The sequence below is a fragment of the Motacilla alba genome, chromosome 4, assembly GCF_015832195.1.
Source record: "Motacilla alba alba isolate MOTALB_02 chromosome 4, Motacilla_alba_V1.0_pri, whole genome shotgun sequence".
Classification (NCBI taxonomy): Eukaryota; Metazoa; Chordata; class Aves; order Passeriformes; family Motacillidae; genus Motacilla; species Motacilla alba.
This window is the reverse complement of record NC_052019.1, coordinates 27,602,469-27,622,100: the sequence shown is the minus strand read 5'-3', so window position 1 is coordinate 27,622,100 and position 19,632 is coordinate 27,602,469. Positions and strand designations below refer to the sequence as shown.

The window sequence follows — 19,632 nt, the reverse complement described above, 5'->3', positions numbered from 1 at the left end:
ATACTTAAGTACAACCAAGCTTTACAGGACAACTCACGTTCACCTCACTAGAAAGAGTCCTTGTTATTTCTTTGTGATTTCAGTACCGTTGTTGCAAGAGGTAAAGCAAGCAGAACTGACCACCAAAGAGGGAAATTCCTTTCTTGTTTCACTATCAGAGACTAAAGTGAGATACAACTGTAGTGGTTTTGCAGAAAAATTAGCTGAAAAATAATTATTATGAAATGCAATGACAGAAATCCACATAAAAATGCAGGACCCCTAATGTGCCAGTACTGTCATTTTTACTATGTCCTATCTTGCCCAAGTAGGTCCACAGACCATTCTCCAGGAAGCAGAACTCCAAATCCCAGACCTATAGATGGACCAAATTTATCAGCTGAAAATGCTGCCAAGTGACAGTAGGGGTGGGTAAAATCTGTACATTGGTAAGTTGTACTTCATACATATTTTAGCTTATTAAAGTCAAAATTTTGGAAGAAATATGAACACAGACTTCTGTCTTTATTAATCAGATTGGGAACACCTTGTTCTGATACAATTACTTTGTTGGGTTTCATTTCGATATAAACCTTGATTTTGATATAAACCTTCTTCTTTCTTGTTTTGTAATGTCAGTTTTCAGCAGCAGGAAGTCATTGGGGTTTTTGTAGTAGCAAAGGGACAAAGTATTTGCTAATAAAATTACAATGCAAAACAGGACAATATGACACAATTTTGCACTTAAATATGCTGGAAATAGAGGAACACAAGCGTTTCAGGATTGCTGACAGGCACAAACTATAGAGGTCAAGGTGGCATATTTATAATGTTGGACCCTGAGCTGCATCCCAGCATCCTGAAGTCATGAAGACCTTATCTGGCATGCAGAGAAGGAGGGTTGGGTTTATTTACCTTACAAGGACTAATTATTATTCAATGGAAGTGTCTTTTCAGGACAAAGCATTTAGTACTTGCATTTCTTGCCTCTGCAAAAGTGCTGCAGACATTTCACAAGGACAGACTTTTCAAGTACATGCATTTCCTCTCTGTGGCTAAAAATAAAGATTACTTTTCTATAGAGTTTTGACATTTTGATCTCAATTGAAGCATAAAATAAAAATTCAATTCACTGACTGTCTCCAGAATGACCTGAAATTCAGCTTAAGAGATAAGTAAAGCCAAAAGAGGGAAAACAGAAAGTGAATAGTGTACTTGCACAACAGAGATTCTTGTCCATTCCTGGATCAAGGAAGCTACAGGCTCCTAATGCTTCCACTTCTCTTCAGAAATCACAGACCTTGCTTCCTCTATTAAGTTAATAACAATCATTGTGTCACAGAAGATCAAATTACTTGTCCAAAAACACAAATGAAGTCCATGAATAAGCCAGAGTTCACCTTAGCTTTCTAGACACTGACCCTGTCCCAGACTGCTTTAGTTATTCAATTTAAAAACAGTTTAAAACAGACTGGAACAGTGTGGTGCACATTGTTCAGAGAAACAATTTGTGTGTGGTGCCAAATGTGACTCAGTGCACTCTGTTAACAGGGTCTTACCAGGCTTTTGACCAGCTGCCACAGGAGATGTGGGAAATGGGAGGTAGTACTCTTCCTTCAGATTCAGCTCATTAAGCTCGAAGCATTCTTGCAGAGATTCAGGGCTTCTTTGTTCTCAACACCTCCTAGAGCTTTTCCAAGCCTTTATCTGAAGCTCCACTCACCTCCACCTCCTCCTCCAGTGTCCCAGCAAAAGTGAAAAAAGCAACTCAGCTGAAACACTGTTTTCCTTTGTCTTTTCAGGAACCTTTTTCTTTGATTTTCTTACTGCCTTCTCTTTTGTTTAGAGAATCTTAAATCATTCAATGGCAGCTACTCATTATTCATTTCAGATTCATTATGGGTTACTTATGGTGTTGCTCATACCAACAATAAACTACTTGACCTGCATCAGTATTCTTAATGCTTATTTTGGCAGAAGTGAAATTGTGTTTCTGAAAGGGTAGACATTTACCAGGTGCATTACAAATCTAGTTAGAATTTGAAAAAAAGTTGGCTCTTCTGATGCCTGAGTTACTGAGCTTGAAAGATATGACTGCTAGTAATTTCTCATACTGTGCAGATTGTCAGACAGTTTGGAAATGGGTGAATATGATTCAGTTCTCATGTGATTTTGGTGTATTAAACAAGAAACACAAACACTGTACAAACAGAACCGTAACAAATGTTCTCAAATGTTGCTAAAGCCACTCTCTATTGTACCAGACAGAAAGAAATACAATAAGTGAGCATCCCATCAGTCCCTCCTTGGAATGGGTCACACACCATTAATAGGCAGTGCCTGTGTGTCATGCTGGCAGTGGCCACACGGGCAGTATTGAAGGATGGCATATCCACAGTGTTCTCATAGTGACAGCAGACCAAGATCCATCACAGCAAGACCATGTGTATATTTCTTATCTTTTCCTTTCTTCAGCTGGAAGATGAGTTTTGAACAGGACTTTAAATATTCTTTTGCTGAGCTAGGTACCGGAGCTACTGGGAATACGTCAGCTCTCTGGCACCCTAAGCTCCAAGCAGAAACTGTTTTTCTGGGGCTGTAGAGTCCTCTGACTTTTCTCCATAGTGCCTGAGGCTCCTATTCTTCCCATGCATACCCATTTCCTATAACTCTCAGGACCAAACAGCCCAAAGTGCTCATCTTGACCCAAAGCACAGAGCTCTGGTTTCTTGTCCATCAGTCCATTTCATGGGGAGAGAGGAGGTGGCAGGGAGATTAGGCTAATTTAATTCTTCTGATCACTAAGAAGCAGAAAACACATGTGACGGGTTCCAGTAAGACCTTCTTGTCTAACCTGCATCAGAACTAGGAAAATTCTCACTATAGCTGCATATGTGTAACAGTGAGAATTTTTATCCTAAGTAGAGAAAAATATTCTGTCTTGGCAAGAAAAGCTGTTAACATCAAAGAGTCTGAATTTGAGTTCTCAGTGTTTCTAAACTTATTCCCATGGTATTCCTCTTGCATACTCAATCCAGTGAAATGTTGAAAATGTTTCTTCTATTCTTTTGTATTTAAAAATAGATTGATGGAAAGGATTTCTTTTGGAAGCACTTCTTAGAGATGGCTCATAGATGTATTATATTCCAGGACCTTTGCCTTTGCCCATTTTTACGCAACAGTAACAAAGTGAAGTGTCTTATGCCTCATTGCAAACTGATTTTCTCTCCCTTCTCTTTTAGTTTAATTCAGTTTTATGAAAAGATATTTTAAAAAAACCCAAAAACCAAAAAATGAAGAGAACATTACTAAAATAAATCAAAGCAAAGAACATGTGATGAAGAGTTGTAGAGTCCTCTCAGTCCAGAAGAACAGGCTTCATAAAAAATGTGCCTTTTTCTTAACCCCATACCAATTAACCAAGTAATAAGTAGGAGCTTCTTAAGATCTGGGAAGAGCTGCTATTATAGATATGGGTCTCCACACAGGGGGATGGGATGAGCAAATCTCTATCCATGTTTATCATAGTCTCACCAAAAACTTCTACCTCAACCACTTCATTCCAGAATCTGTCTTTCTGCACCCTCCTATGAGCAAGAGGAAACTCAGATTCAGAAAGCAAGTGGAAGTGGAAGTGAGTGCTGAAGAACAATGATGTGGCATTCTGGACACCACACCTCAAAGACCTTTCTCAAAGGCCATCTCTAACTTCAGATAATATGTTGTTCATAAAAGGGGGTCTCCAGCAGTGCTGTGATAGATATCTGATCAAAAGATCAGCAAGTCTTCACAATTTGGCTTTGTGGGGTTGTATATCATGTACTATCCACAATCTACTCTCCTAAATCCCTGTGCCCCCTCCCCAGGCCACAGAATTGCAAGTGTGCAGGTGTTGTGAAAGCACCCCTAGGCTATCCTCTGGATAGGAATTAAGTCAATTATTAGGTCCTGGGAATCTTACTCTCTTTCCATATCTAAAACTTTTTAATAACTTTCCTTTTCCTTCTCCAGAAAGGAGAAAAATCTTGGGGAAAATCCTGACAAGGCTGCTGAACTGCTAGTGCAGTCCATTGCAGTTCCAGGCACAAAAGAGCACTATCTCACTTGGAAATTTCTCATCCTTGTTCCAGGCATTAGCTTCCTCAGCTTTACTTCCCAAGAAGACCCATGCTGAGCAGGGGGGTTCACTGCACTCACAGGAGCAGTAAGTACTGAGTTGCTATCCTGGTTGTTTATTATGGAACTATTTCCATTACAGTTGCCTGTAATTTCCAGCTAGGTCTTTAACAGAGGATTTTACTTAATTGTTGACAAAGCTTTTTTTCACTATTTATAACAAACTGTCTTTCTGAATGTCACTTCTCATCTTGAAAATATACTTTCTTTAGTTCAGTAAAGCTGTAGGTTCACTTTCCTTGCGCTTCTGAAGGATCCTAATACCAGTAAGAACACCCAAAATACACAACAGAACTTTAGCAGACTTTGAAATGGTTAGCTATTTTAGACTTACCCATAGAGTTTACTTTCCAAGAACATTCAGATTTCTCCTTTGGAAGCATACTGTTGTCACCAGCAGGGAGAAATGAACATGTTCCTCTATTGATCTTACTTGGAGCATTTAGGCCTCAAGAGAATGACCAGTGGCAGGAAAAGCACCTGGCATAAGGAGTAAAAAGATGTGGTTGAAATGCAGTACTCCCAAAATCTTCAAACAGAAAAGCTGTTAAAATGTTCTTGAGCACGACTTGACTTTAGGTTGGCATCTCTGTATTTTGACAGGAATTGCAATGAAGACCTGAAGGGAAATGTCTGGTAAGGGCCATATTGCTTAACGTTATTGCATTCAGAGAGACAGGGAGCAGGGAACTTCTTTACCTTCTCTGGATTTCCTTACACAGTAAGTTGTTCAGCTTCTACCAGTTTAACCACTGTCAGTCACACTTGTCACATGGCTGTGCACTAGATCTGCATCCACAGCAAAGATTTTTAGAGCTTGTTAACCACATATCTGCGCTTAGACAACATATACAGTTCCCACTAAATCAGACAACTGGATGCTGCTGAGCCATCTGTTTGAAAGTATGTTTAGTTATATAACCTAAGTTACAAGTACTTCCTCACAGATGAAGATATCTCAGTTTAGATGGCTACAGAGAGGGGACTGTGCATCTGAAATTTCCCCACAAGATCAGAAAATACAGTGTAGGAACGGTACAAAACCTGTGCTTTTCTGCAGAAATGTGGAAGCCTGGCAGGATTCCTTGGGTCATCACAAATGGCACTGAAATCTAGACTTAGATCACTGCACTGAACCTTACTGTCTTCATTTGAGTGAATATGTAAATATTCCTCAAGTCAGTATGAGACCTATTCAGACTGGAGTTTGGAAAGCAGATCAGATGGCAAAACATAGGGATGTTGGGACTTATGAGTCTTAACTTTAGAAAAAAGAAAAAGTGTTGTTTTTGGTTGATTCAGAGTAAGAATCACAAGACCACACTCTGTTCCCAAATTTGCACTTGCTACTAATGTGAAGTGCCTCTTGAGATTCTTGGGCTGCTTTGATAAATACTTACAATCAGACCAACTAGAAATGTGACTGACTTTCCTTGGTGCTATATACACATGAACATAAAATAATTTTGGAAACATATAATTTGTTGGAGTTTAATACTATTTTGCAGTATTAGTAGTTCTTGTCTTACTTGTATTACTCCACAGTTTGGCTTATATTATATCTGTTTGTACATCATATTTTAATAATAGAAACAAACATTTATCAGAAATTTTCAGTGCTCTTCTCCAAGAGTCATGATATTTTCCCTAGTTTCTGTTTGGTATTGTTACAAATGAAATGTTTTTGCTTTGTACATGTGTCCCAGTTGTTCATTTAACTGTATTTTTCTGTTCTACACAGACTCTCAACCCATATTCATCATCTAAGCATCTGAATCACTCTTCAAGCATATGAGTAGTATAAGAGGTCCAGATCAGTCAGTAATCCCATGATTCTGCATTGTCTATTTAGCTCAGCTCCCACATTTCAACCTCTTATGTGAGTCTGGAGATCAGTTTAGTGAACACCTCAGCCCAAAAGGCCCACTACCCCAGGATCCAGGAGCTGAATTCTGCATTATGGCAGAAAGCCAGGTTGAGTCACACCTTTTAAACATATCCCCAAGACTCTGTAACCTTTCCATGACTCTGTAACCTTATTCAGGAGTCTTGTGAGAAGGATGATGGAGGAAGATCTCATGCTCTGATGGAGGAAGATCATATAAACAAACCCTTTCAGAGCTCATGCTGGCGTGCATTCAGGACATACAGCTGTTCAGATCAAAGGATCACTCAAAGCTGATGCAAACTTTACATTCTGTCCTGCACAGGCCGTACTGAAAAAGGACTGGCTGGCTGGTCCCAGTTCAAGTAGCAGGTATTTCTGAAGTGACTGTACACAGGGAAAAGGAAACCTATTTCTGTGTTATACCTCAAGTCCCACAAGTTTATTATTATTACTTTTACTACTGAGAATTTTCAGGGCTCTAAAGGAAAAAAAAAAATTTCAGAAATGGTTATCTGTCTGTCTACTCTGAGGAGGAGAGGTGACAAGTTTGAAAGACTTTGCCTCAATCAGAGAAAAATTGTTGGTCTGAAACACAAACCACTTGTTGGTCAGCAGCAGGCATGTTCTTCATGTAACATTCTCCACTCTTAGTGACCATTATCATGATAGGAGATCCCTGATCTCCAGAGAGCAGACTGTACATTCCTAGTCCAAGGCTGCCACGAGGACATACAAAGATAAGGAGAGAAAGGGACAAGATTCTCACCTACACTGAGGCCCTTCTAATCAACACTGTAGCCTATTTGACGTCTTCATAAAAGAAGCTACACCTAGCAGGCTGATTCTTGCTGCCAGAAAGGTTGGTCAGTACATGGCAGTGATGTGCTGCTTCACTGACTACCCCTGTTTCCTCAAAGGAAATAGAAGTGCACAGGCTCACAGCTGGTTACAATTCCTTTCAGAGATAACAAGGCTCCATGAACGTGGAGACATCAAAAATCACAAGATCATCAGCCAAGAGGACGAGAACTGCCAGTCCTGTGACAACCACAGCATCTTCTCTGAGAGATAAGGTGCAGTACCTGATACCTCCATTTACCTGCAGCTTCTTCTTACACAAGCAGCCCCTTCTTGGGAAGAGATGCCTTAAATTACCATCAAGTCAAGAGATATAAATTTATATTACAGAACTGGGCACATTCCTTTCTACTTAAATGCATACTTGTGATTGTCATGCTCACTTCTACAATAAGGAGCAATTCTTTACCAGCTGGAGTAAGATAAACAATTAGCTTAAATACCTTTGAATATTTGATATTTTGTATGAAGTTTGGCAGAGAACATTTGAAATATAAACATTTACATTACCCTTATCAGTTATTGCTTTCTCTCTTTCATGCAAGAAAGCTTTATTTGTAAATAGTTTAATTTTCCTTTATCTCAGCTCTTTTAAAGTTATAACATCTATAACATTAGAAGACTGTATCACTAGGATTTCTAATTTAAGTATAATTAAGACAATATAACTCTGGAGTTTTCCTCCAGCTCACACAAATTCTCAAACCAAATGCTTAAAGAGCTACTCCTTTTAGCAACACTGAAGCTTTTCAGTTTATTAGCTTTCTTATTCCAGGAATCTCAAAGAAGTTATTTTAGCAAATTAAATCCCATAAGCACACATAAAAAACACACTTTATTTGCCATCTTGGTTAAAGTTTTAAATGATGATTGGATCTCTCTATTTACTTCCATTGTCAATATTAAGAGAATACTAGCAGAATCTTTCCTTAGCAGTTTCCTTGCCAATATTTTGCTATTGTAGAAAAAATAGAACCTCATAGGTCCCTGTTTGATTTCTCAATTAAAAAGAAAAAAAATAAGAAAAAAGAAAAGGAAAAAGTAAGACATATCTGATGGATTAATCTCTGGTAATTTGGTACCTAAAACTCTCTGTCTGACCAGGTGTATTTACCTACCTAACAGTCCATACTCCCACATGGATAGCAGGGAGAGAGACAAGCAGCTGCACAAGGCAGTTTGTCACACTCTAAAAAAGGTGGGATGATCTGCCTTCCAGTGGTCCCTCATACTCTGCTAAAAAGCCAATTCAACAATTTCAATTGCAGCACGTGTTTAGTGTGCTTCAATAATGTGCTCAGATGACTCTGGTCAAGTAAGAGGAATACAGCCCCAACAAAGCTATGTGATTTGAATAAAGAAGAAAATTAAGTGCAAGGTAACTGTTTTATAATTTTTCCTGCAAAGAGCAGATGCAGGGTCAGATATCACTATCACCACTCACATTTAGTAGTGCTTTCTAGTTAAGTAAGTTGTTACTGTCTATTAATCCAAATATGTCTAAAGAAATTTAGCAAATCAGGCTAAGAATAAACATAAATTATTGACATATTCTGTATTTGGATGATTAAAGGGTGATACCAAGTTATTTCAGTACCAAATTTAGACTTCATCAATGAGAGTAGGCTACATAATACATCTGATGATCTGGACACAAGTCCCAAGTCTCCCCTGCTGTGTATATTGCTATATATCTGCCCAATTACAAGCCTGAAGAAGTGCTTCAGCTAGTTCAGATAATTAAATTTTAAATATAATGTTCATATGAATTTTTAACATGCCATGAAGACCCAGGATTCATAAATCATTTACAGTAACACATGAAGGCATTCTTGACCATCTTCGACCGATTTGTCCCTCAGATCAACAAAAATCCTTTCAGAACTTTGATAAGCTAATATATGCCTTTTTAAAATATGCCCCTTTACAGATCCTGAAGAGCTGGCTCTGCTCTGGAAGAAACATTTACATAGGCTTACCAGCAAAGGAAGAGGAAGTGGTACTTATATACTTATTAGAAAGGACCATCTCAAAAAGGAAAATGTAACATCCATAAAGGCTAGACAGAGGAAGTTGTTTTCCTCAGCTATAAGAAGGATACTTCTGCCTGACCTAAAGAAGTGACTTTGCATTATAGTTGATGTGGCAAATTTGGTCTATTCTTTTGTGTGAATATTCATTTGTATCACTTTTGGAAGAAGGGACAGGCAACTTGGAAGGATTTCAAGGATGCTGTGATGTTATGAAGGGAAAAAAACAGAAGGGACAAAGCTCAGCTAGAACTTTGTCTGCTGCCAAAAAAGACAACAAAAAATGTTTCTATGAATCAGAAACACAAGGAGGGCTAAGGAGACTCTTCAGCCTTTACTGGATGCAGAGGGAAACATAGTGACAAAGGATGAGAAAATGGCTGATGTACATAATGTCCCCTTTGCTTCAGTAGAACCAGGTGCTCTTGGGGTACCCAGCCCCCAGAGCTAGAAACAAGGTGAGGAAGCACAGTGAAGACCCCATTATCCAAAATCCAAAGGGTCAACAACCTGCTATACCACTTATACCCACACAAGTTCATGGGGACAGATGGATTCATCCAAAGGTTCTGAGGGAGCTGGTGGAAGGGCTCATCGGACCACCTTCCATAATTAACCAGCAATCTTGGCTAACTGAGAGGCCCAGTTTTCTGGAATCTGGCAAATAGTACACCCATCTACAAGATGGTTCAGAAGGAGCAGCCAGAGAACTACAGGCCCATCAACCTGACTTTGGTACCAGGGAAGGCAGTGAAACAGATCATCTTGACTGGCTGAAAGTTGCCCAGTGGAAAAGGACCTCAGGGTTGACAGCAGCTGAACATGAGCCAGATGTGCCCAGGTGGCCAAGAATGCCAAAGACATCCTGGCCTGTATCAGTAATAGTGTGGCCAGCAGGACCAGGGCAGAGATTGTCCCGCTCATTGTGTGAGGCCACACCTCAAGTGCTGAGCTCAGTTCTGAGCCCCTCACTGCAAGAAGGACATTGAGGTGCTGGAGCAAGTCTGGAGAAGGGCAACGCAGCTGGTGAAGGCTCTGGAGCATAAATCTTATGGTGAGTGGCTGAGGAAGCTGTGGGTGTTCAGCCTGGAGAAAAGGAGGTTCAAGGGGAACCTTATCGCTCTCTACAAACACTTGAGAGGAGGTTGTAGGAAGATCAGGGTTGATCTCTTGTCCCAGGTAACAAGTGAAAAGACAAGGCTCAAGTTGCTTCAGCAGAGGTTAAGATCAAATATTAGGAAAAATTTCTTCACTGAAGAGTGGTCAAGCATTCAAACAGGCTGCCCAGGGAACTGATGGAATCACCAGCCCTGAAAATGGCCAGAAGATGTGTGGATGTGACACTTGGGGATATGGTTTAACCATAAACAGAGTAGTGTTGGGTTAATGGTTGGACCCTGTCATGGAGGTCTTTTCCAACCTTAGTGATTCTGTGGTTCTATAAAAGAAAACAGACAGAAGAAGAGAAGAAGAGTAACATATTGAAATACAACATTCTTTGGTCATTAGTGTTCAAAGGAGTTCAGTCAGAAAGATGACCCCTTAAAAAGCAATCTACAGATATCTGAGTAATAGACAGCTGTAGACTGCTACATTCACTAAGCATGAAGCATCAGTGACAGAAAGAAAGAAACAAAAGACTGTGAGTTTTCTCATCTTTCAGCAAAATTTTTGAACAGAGAAGCAACCTGTTGTAGCTGCAAATAAAAATCCTTATTTTTAGCATCTGAGACAATAGTTCTCTTAATAGCTTCCCCTCCCTTTGGTGGGTTCGTGGGGCCAACCTCTTGTTCTACAGCCTCAGGCTGCTTTTTTCAACCTCGCTTTCTACCACAAATGTGTGAGGTTGCATTTTCAGAAATGGCCATTAATCTTGGGATCCAAGTCTTTTGTTTAAGCCTTATCTGCCTGTTGCTATGTTTTTAGGTCCTTAATGGCTCTGACATCTGTATCTAACCCTTCTGTTCACCATCTTGAGCAGAATTGCAATATAGAGGGCTAAATTTACTTATCAAGGAGACCCAACTCATAGGTAGCCCACATTCAGTATTTGAGCTGACTCACTTAAATTCCAGTCTAGGAAACTTTGCAGTGAACCTCAGGGAGACGCTAGACCTAGGCATAAGTTCTGTGTCAGACAAGAGGATTGAAAGACAACTTTATTGAATCCCTGAATATAAGGCTAAATTTTTGAAATCATAACATTAGGCTTTTCCAGAAAATTCTCTGTAGATAAAGAGCAAATTACTTCAGATTTGGAAATCTAATTCCTAGGAAAATGTAGAATTTTTTTTTCCTAAAACCACAAACCCCATTATTCACATTTTTCAGAAGCCAGCTGAGGACAAGAGCCATGTGCTATCTTCCATGAATACCATCCTTATGTGGTTAAATTTCACCACATGGATGAGCTTTGGCAGACACCAAACTGTTACTGCCATGAGACAGAAAAATGTCTAAAAGAGCACAGCTTTTAATGATGAGCACTGTATCTGTCTCAAGGAAGAAACCCATCTGTGTTCCTAGCCAAAGTCCCTTTGTAAGGGACACTGCCTTCTGTCTTCACACTTCTCTGCCAGAGTACTGGTCAAAATTCCTATCTTGCCTCCTACTTAAGCTGCTTCTTAAAGCTCACATTAGCATCTTAGTGAAAAATTAATAATTTTATAGTTGATATCCAGCAATTAGGGTTCTACACTTCAGTTTCATTTTATTATTTCTGTTAAGCTATCTGAAAGAGTTAATAAGGCTTAAATATTTTAAATAAAATCAGAGCCATTAAATAGCTGCCTTTTTTATAATAGAAATTATGCATCCAATTTCAATGGAGAATTATCTGAAACTTTGATGTTATCAAAGTTAGTAACAGCCTTACTGGGACAGTCCAGGGAATAAGAAATACTAATTATATTGTCTGGCTCTGACTGGCTCCATAGTACTTTACAAAAATAAAAAGCTATTGTAGCTTACCTAAATCTAACACAAGAGAGCCTCATGAACAGAAATTTAGAAAAATCCTAACGTGAGCTTTGCCATTTTAAAAGATCTTGGAGACTAATTCAAACAAGAACAATCTTTTAAGAATGCCTGTTTGATTGTTTTTTTCAACTCTTATGATTGATTTGGCATGCAGGGGAGTAATAGAATTGTAACAACTGTGATGAAGCTTTCTTAAAGAGAAACTGACATTTCTGACAAATGGGGTTTTTTTCCTTCCTAATGTCCAATCGATTTGAACACAAAAATGTAATTCACGGCAGAACACATGAAAGTCCTTAGACCTTTTTCTGAGACTAGTCTGGAACTGAGGGGCTATTGAGATTTATTTTTCCTTAAACAAAAGAAGAAATTATATCTTACACATCATCTGCTATTCAATCCAAAATTTTCTTTGCCCAGTCTCAACTAAAGTGGGCAAAATTCCTAATATACCTAATTTTCCTTGTTAGCCTACCTGCTGCACACACAGCATTTCCACAGGAGAAGTTTTCCTTTTCCACAGCGAGGAAGCTTTTAATTGCACTATGCTATGGTTTGCATGTCAACAATGAGTGGGACAGCCTTTTTCTGATGCCCAAAAACTTCCCAGTAAGAATTGTGACAATTACTAATTTGTGAAGCAGCTGGTTCTGAATCTGAGGAAAGGGTCTCAACAGGTTATACTCAAAAAATCCTCTGGAATGGAGACAGAGTAAAGAGGTAAAAAAGGTTATAGAAACAGGAGATAATGAGGAAGCTGTAGCTAGCTCATGGAAAAAATGACCTTTGCAGGGAAATATGTCTCAGTTCCTAAACCATACCTCAGGTATGAGCTAAACGTTTTTGTTTATGGGAGATAAGGATCTGCTGGAGTCCTGCTAGTGATGGAGACTACACAGCCACTTCTAAACACACAATAAAGGATCAAATTTACATATTATATTCAATTATTACATGAAAATAGGAAATGTTTTTTCATAGGAAGAAAAGAAAGATGTCAGTAGTCTGTATCATCAAGTAGTCTGTATTATAAAGTTCTTGATAATAATCCAAATGTTTTTTACAATATTTCACCCAGTCCTCTGTGCAGTATTTTAATTTTAAGAAATCCTAGGGTTCTCCCTCATTGGACATTGCCTGGGAATTACTAGTGGGTTCATATAGAAGTTTTTTATAACATACCCAAGGGATTTATTGAAAGTCCTGAAAATAACTTTGGCAGTGCCCAAGCTAAACAGCAAGGCAAATACATAACAGCTACATACCACAGAGCCTCTCTGCTCATCTGGTACTTTCTCCAGAATACAGAGGCAAATCAATGACAATTGTGTCTGAAGGCTATCTAATGCCATTAAATATCAGTGGGTAAATGAAAAGGTCTCCCACACAACCTCTACACAGAAGCCAGCTTGGCTTTCTCAGACAATATGCTGTGCTTAAAAAGAACAAACATATTTATTCTAAAATATTTTAGTTATAAAAAAACTCTACCTTCCATCCTCATCTACAACCAATATAACCAGAAAACCCTTTCCCTCATTTGCTGTAGAATTCTTGTCTCCTTAAGAATCTTTTACTTTTTAGCTACATGGGGAGCTGCCAGGGTAGCTTCAGGAGTTCAGGACATAGGACAGCTGTGCATGAGTAACACTCAAACCCAGATATGTCACACAGTCACCTGGAGATTATGGGTTTTGTTTCCCAGAACACTGACTGGGGCCACAGTGCTGCCTCAAGCCTGTTCCAAGCATTAACACATCACTGTTAAGCTAAAAAGCAAAGTGCCCCCCAAAAAATTTTCATCTCCTTTCCCTCAAAGAAACTTTGTTCTTGTCTCTCTCTGAGCTCCAGGTCTGTCACTAGTGAATGCTGTGTTGGGAGGTCTACAAGGGCCAGTCCTGAACTCCAGCTAATAATCCAAGCTGAAGCTTGGCTGAGCTTATTCAGACATCTGTGTCCCTGTGCTGCACCTCCCAGTATGCCTGACTTTGAGAAGATGTTTGACCAGCAAGAAGCCAGCTAGCATCCAGCTGGGCTCACTGTTCAGGTTCTGCTCCAGCTCAGAGCATCTGTCTACTCCAGATGAACTGTCCCCCAAAGCAGAACAGCTGTACTCCCACGACTGTCATCTCAGCTAAAGTGCCTGCACAGACACACTGCAAGCCAAACTAGCAGTGAATAACAGAGACAACTGCAATCAGCATTTCATCCCAACTCACTATTGTCACATGTTTCTGACATATACATCCCTAAAAAGAACTGGCCTGAGGCTACATTATGGGATTTAAGTCCCATTTCTGGTTGTGTCTATGCTCACTATACAGAAATAATAGAGTCTCATGGCTTTTCTCAAATATGTGCATGTCACAAAATGTCTGTTTCCTCCCACAGATCTAAGAGCAACTTCCCAGTCAAAGTGAGGGAATAGATAAATAGAAATTAAATTGTGTATTTAGAACACCTTCACTGAAGGAGTGGGAAGGAGGCAACAGATTCCTTCCTATTGCTTCTCCAAGATGTCACACTGCACTCCTGATTAATGTACTGCAGTCCTACATTATGGGCACAAGGCCACAGCAATGGCCAGAGAAAATATGATATTCCAACATCAAAACACATCAGGAAATATTTTGCTGATTTTTGTATTTGAAAGAATTAAGGTGCTGTAGAATTAAGCTTTGAAAGCCTAGATTTATGCTTTGCTCCTCTTCAACCACCCTGAAGTCATAGCTACCAACACCAGAGAAATAACTATCAACTTTATAGGACTAAAAAGTTTCAGAGTCATGAACCTAGCTCTGTAACTGCTGAACAGTCACTGTTCAAGTGAAGCTGCTTATTTGCATGAAGATTTTCATATGGGTACATTTTGCAGATTCCAATTTTTTGAGGCATCCTAGTGAATAAGCATGTCCTGATAAAATTCTTTTAAGCAGCTGTCTGAATGGATGCTAACATGATTGGAAGACAATTCCTCCATGACTCATCTTCAGCCTTCTGCAAAACAGAAATGCTATTACAAGAAGACAGTGAAAACGAGTAATTAGACCTTGAGCTGCAGGTGATGTGCACTGAGAAACATTTGGATATCTTTCTAGAAGATGCATCATGATCACTGCTACCTTCCTGGGGAAAAAAGTGATTCTCGCAAAATAATTATAACTACAACAATCTTAGAGTTAATGTTTCTTACATTACTGTGATTCTCCCACATGAGTTTCGAAAACATCCAGTATTCAAGTCAGTTATAGAAATTTCCCTTTAGATGGCAATCTATAAGAGATTTCAAGGGAAGAGAGGGTTTTTGAAGTCTGTAATTACAGACATGAAACACATTTTGCCACACAGCCTCTCCTTAGCTGTGTTGCTTAATTTCAAGGCTCAATGCTGCCATTATCAACTAAATTGCATTCTCTATCTGTAATAAAACCAAATAGATTCTTCTGGAATGGAGATACTTAAGCACATTAAAATTATCTAGAGTCTTTGCTCTCATTATACCAACATGACTCTCTTAGGTGCCCAAGTAATGAGAAGAAATAAGGCCTAATGTCTGATATTCCTGTGAGTTAATCCTGCCTGTACAGCACCTATACCCTACCCATCCCACTGTAAACCTGAGAGAACTGCACTGAGAACAGTGGGACAGATATATATGTGTGTGTGGGACAGATATATGTGTGTGTGTTTGTGTGACTGACAGGCATTTTGCCTTTGTCATAATACCTAATAATACAATGTACAATTTACAAATATGTTTTGTGCTGTAGACAAATAAGTGTTGCTGTTTCTGACCTGCTGCCCAGAGTCCCATGACAAAAAAAAAAAAAGAGATTTCAAAAGAACTATCCACTGCTCACTAGTGTGATTGTGTTTGAGGGGTTTTAGGATGAAGGAAGAGATGAGAATCTTGGCTCTATGTTTTAGAAGGCTGATTTATTATATTATTATATATATTATATTAAAAATACTACATTAAAACTATACTAAAAGAATAGAGAGAAAGGATTCATCAGAAGGCTGAACAAAAATAAAAAGAATGAATAACAAAATATTGTGACTACTTACAGTTTTAATACAGCCTGGACAAGTCTATTAAAAATATAAATTTAATGTTTTCTTATTTATTTTCTTGTGTTTGAAACACAAGATGTACCTTAGAACAGAAACTTAGAAAACTACATTGTAATTAATGTTGAAAATTGCCACATTATTTGTGAAAATTTCAACAATTTTAAGAATTAAAAAGTAATTACTAGATTCAGGCTTCAAGACTTTGAAGTTAAAATATGTATTTTAGACTATACATTAAATATAGATGCAACTGTACTTTCCCATTTTTAATAAAAGATATTACCTCACTATGAATTTGGCTTTCTTTAGTTCAGCATTCTGTCAGATAGTTTTCAATCTTTCTGGATGTGTGGACCATTATAAGTTTTCAACTGAAGTGCAAACACCTTTAAAAATATTTTATGGTACAGTGTTCAGAGACCACAAGTAATCGGATCACACCCCTGTGGACACCACAGGCTAAGCCATTTTATCTACATCTCTAACAAGCCCTTTACTTCTCTAACCAGCCCTGTTACATGTGTTTACCTCATAAAGCACCCACCTCATTGCAAGTTTATCACCCACACTGATAAAAATCAGATTCTCCATCTGATTACAGGTTTGCTTGGTTTTTATTCCCAGATGCTGGGGTTTGTGGCGTAATTTTTTTAGACTGAAAGAGAGTATTACTACCTGATGATATTCTCCTGGAACTCAAGTCACCTCTCAGTTATCTTATAATCTTTAATTATGCCATCATGAGACATTTTCTCTAATGTTCAAATAACTGTTGCAGTTCTTCTCTGAGGCCTCACTATTCTTTTCTCTGCGAATACTGTAATTCCACTGTCAGTTTACAATCATTTTAGCAGTCAGGTAGATTTTATTGATTTAATTTACTTGAACTTTCTCAGGTACTGCATGAGTCACTGACTGCAAAACTCTCCTGAACTATGTCAAAACTGTTCAAGGTCAGAGTTCACTATGTGCTGACCATTGCAATCCATTTGTCTATTTACCCATTCTCCCAAATCAGAAGATTTTCAGTTCAGACCAGTCCCTATGATTATAAATCCCATCTCCACCCAGAAAAGCTCAAACGATTTCATGAGTGACTTCTGTCTCAAATATCCATTTTCCATGAGTTCTCCATAACTCTGACAACCTTGACCTTGAATATATCACGCTCAAGTCCAGTTTTGCAGCTAGACTGAAAAGCAATGCTTCTGGACTGCTATAGTTGGCAGTACCACCATCAGAGATACAGCTTCTTGTGTCTCTTCTGTTGCTCTGGTGCTGTTTCCACTCTGAGGTGTCAGTATGGTTTTGTGTATAGACTTCAGCAGCATCAGTAAACGTTTAGTGTCCCAAAACCCTTTGGTTGCCATGTCCCATATGGTGAAATTAATGCCACACATTAATTGTGGACTTGTTTAGAATTTGTCTCTGTAACATTTCATTGGTCTCCCTTGTATTTTAAGATAGTGAAAAATAGTTTTGGCAGTCTGTCATTTGACATATGTACCAGCATAGTTAGCAGATGGCTTAACCTAGATGAGCCTGCTGCAGCATTATTTTTATGTTGATTACCTAACAGCACCCTAAGACTTTACTGTTCAGGATTTTGTTCTGCCAGCAACAGACAATGCAGCAGCAGTTTGTTTATTATCAGTAAGGTAGAGAGGTATATCCTTTTAAAAGGCAATCTTCTGGCTATAGAGCATCAGATTTTGCTCTGATCTAGAATGTTGGCATTACTTCCTTGAAGGGCATTACCTTCCAAAATTAACTTATTGTCTCCTGGCAACCAAAGTGCTCTTGTTAGAATGCCAAAAAGCCATCTGCAGTGACCCAGCAAAGGAGGTGATACTAATTTTCTTTATTTCTATCTTGAACTAAGGCCAGTGGATATACTGTAACTTCTTCAATTTTTTCTTTCTTGCCAAGGAAATCGCTGAAAGTGTTACACAGTTTCTACTGTTTTGTAACAGAGGAAGATCTCTTTCTCTGGCTCTGTGTCAAATGATATAATGTGTCTAGTTGTATATATTCCTAACTGTACTAATCTTGCAAACATCTGCTACAAGGCAGGATGAGCCTTGCTGTTATCCCGCTTCCTTCAAACTGCCATTCAGCATATGTACAAGTTTTCTCTATTCAGTGCCCATAGATGCTGTCATCACCCTACTGACCAAAATCTCCAATACATTGGTAATAAAGCACATTCAATGTCCAGGAGCCCTAGAAGGTCAGATAAAACTGACGATGATGGCAGGCAGATGATCCCAGGAGCCAAGGAGAAGGGCAGAAAGTGGTAATCACCCTCCCTGATTCTCTTGACAACGTTTTGGAATGTGTCTCGATTTTTGGTTCGTCATTTTTGATAACTCTCTGTTGTGGTCTCTGAACCAGAAACAGCTGCAGTATTAAATAGGCAAATGCTGTTGAAGCTTTTCTGCTGCTCTAAAAAGTCTTAGAGAACAAATCAAACTGATGAATATGTCAGTAGTGTTTACCTATAATTTCATTTCATTGCCAAGACTAAGACTTGCGGCTTTTTAATAATCTCATAGTCCTGCACCTTGAATATTTTTCTTCTGCTGTCAAAAGAGGGAAATTGAATTTTTTTTTTCTGCAACAAAAACTTAAAACATTGGTACACTTACACATAAGCACAAAATGCACAAAACTGTAAGAAGTTAATATATGGACAAAAGCCTGAACTGAGCAAGCAGTTACCCAATTTTCTGAGATCGGCTTGTTGAGCTCATACCCTAAGGCTATGCCATAGATACAAGGTGCTACAGATCAGAATAAAATTTTCAGTATCAATATTAAACTCCTCTCTGTTTATCTCTCATGTATAAAAATAGCTGTAGCTTCCAGGGCTGACTTAATAGCTCTGTCAAAGGACCGTTCACACTTTCCAACAATCCTATTAATATAGAAGACATTAAGTTCTATTGCTAAGTAACTGGATGTACATCAGCTGAAAACATAACACCTCAGTGCTAGAGAAGATAAACATCAACATACATATCAGAGTGTGACAGAACTAAGTACATGATTTAACAAGTATTTCCCATGGAGGAAAACCTACTAAAAGGCACAGAAGGGTATTTGTATAATTTGTCACAAGTTCACTACCAAAATCCAATCTCTATTGCTGAACTTCCTTTTCCTTTTCAGTAAACAAATGAATGGACAAAACACATGCACATCCTGAGGACTTTAGAAAGAAAAGTTCTTTTTAGGGGGTCTGCATACTGTCTATAAACTTTAGCATATCCAAATATATTAGTTTGCAATGTAAGTAGGAAATTGTAGTCTTGCTAACCTTGATGAATTTCTTGGGAATCCAATTTGGAGCACTAGCAACAGCTTCAAGGCTCATTTTTAAGGATCAGTTTGCACACAGAAAATTTGAATTTTTAATATTATATTTCCTTTAACAAGAGTTGTCAAGAACAATCAAGGTACAGACATTGTTACTTGGTTAGTACATCATATGAGGATCACCCAAATTCCAAGTAAGACACTCCCTCCATATTACACAAAGACATTATTCAGATCTGAATGAGGCTGCACATCCACAGAAGCAGGGTCAGAAACATGCACAGGCTTGTATTCTAATTGTGAGGCTATGAGCAGGAGCAGGAGGAAGCA

The 19,632-nt window shown here is 38.6% G+C and overlaps 1 protein-coding gene across 2 annotated transcripts in view; it reads right to left on the bottom strand.

The window, feature by feature from the left end:
• The window catches only part of TRMT9B (tRNA methyltransferase 9B (putative)), a 102,206-nt gene that overhangs the window by 22,738 nt on the left and 59,836 nt on the right, over nt 1-19,632 (bottom strand). Inside the window, exon 2 of one of the 2 annotated variants that reach the window (XM_038134739.1) lies at nt 4,490-4,635. The exons of the other annotated variant lie outside the window; for it this stretch is intronic. Within the exon in view, the coding sequence (XP_037990667.1) occupies nt 4,490-4,515 (26 nt within the window). The 5' untranslated portion in view covers nt 4,516-4,635. The remainder of the gene's footprint in view (nt 1-4,489; nt 4,636-19,632) is intronic. 2 annotated transcript variants of the gene reach the window in all.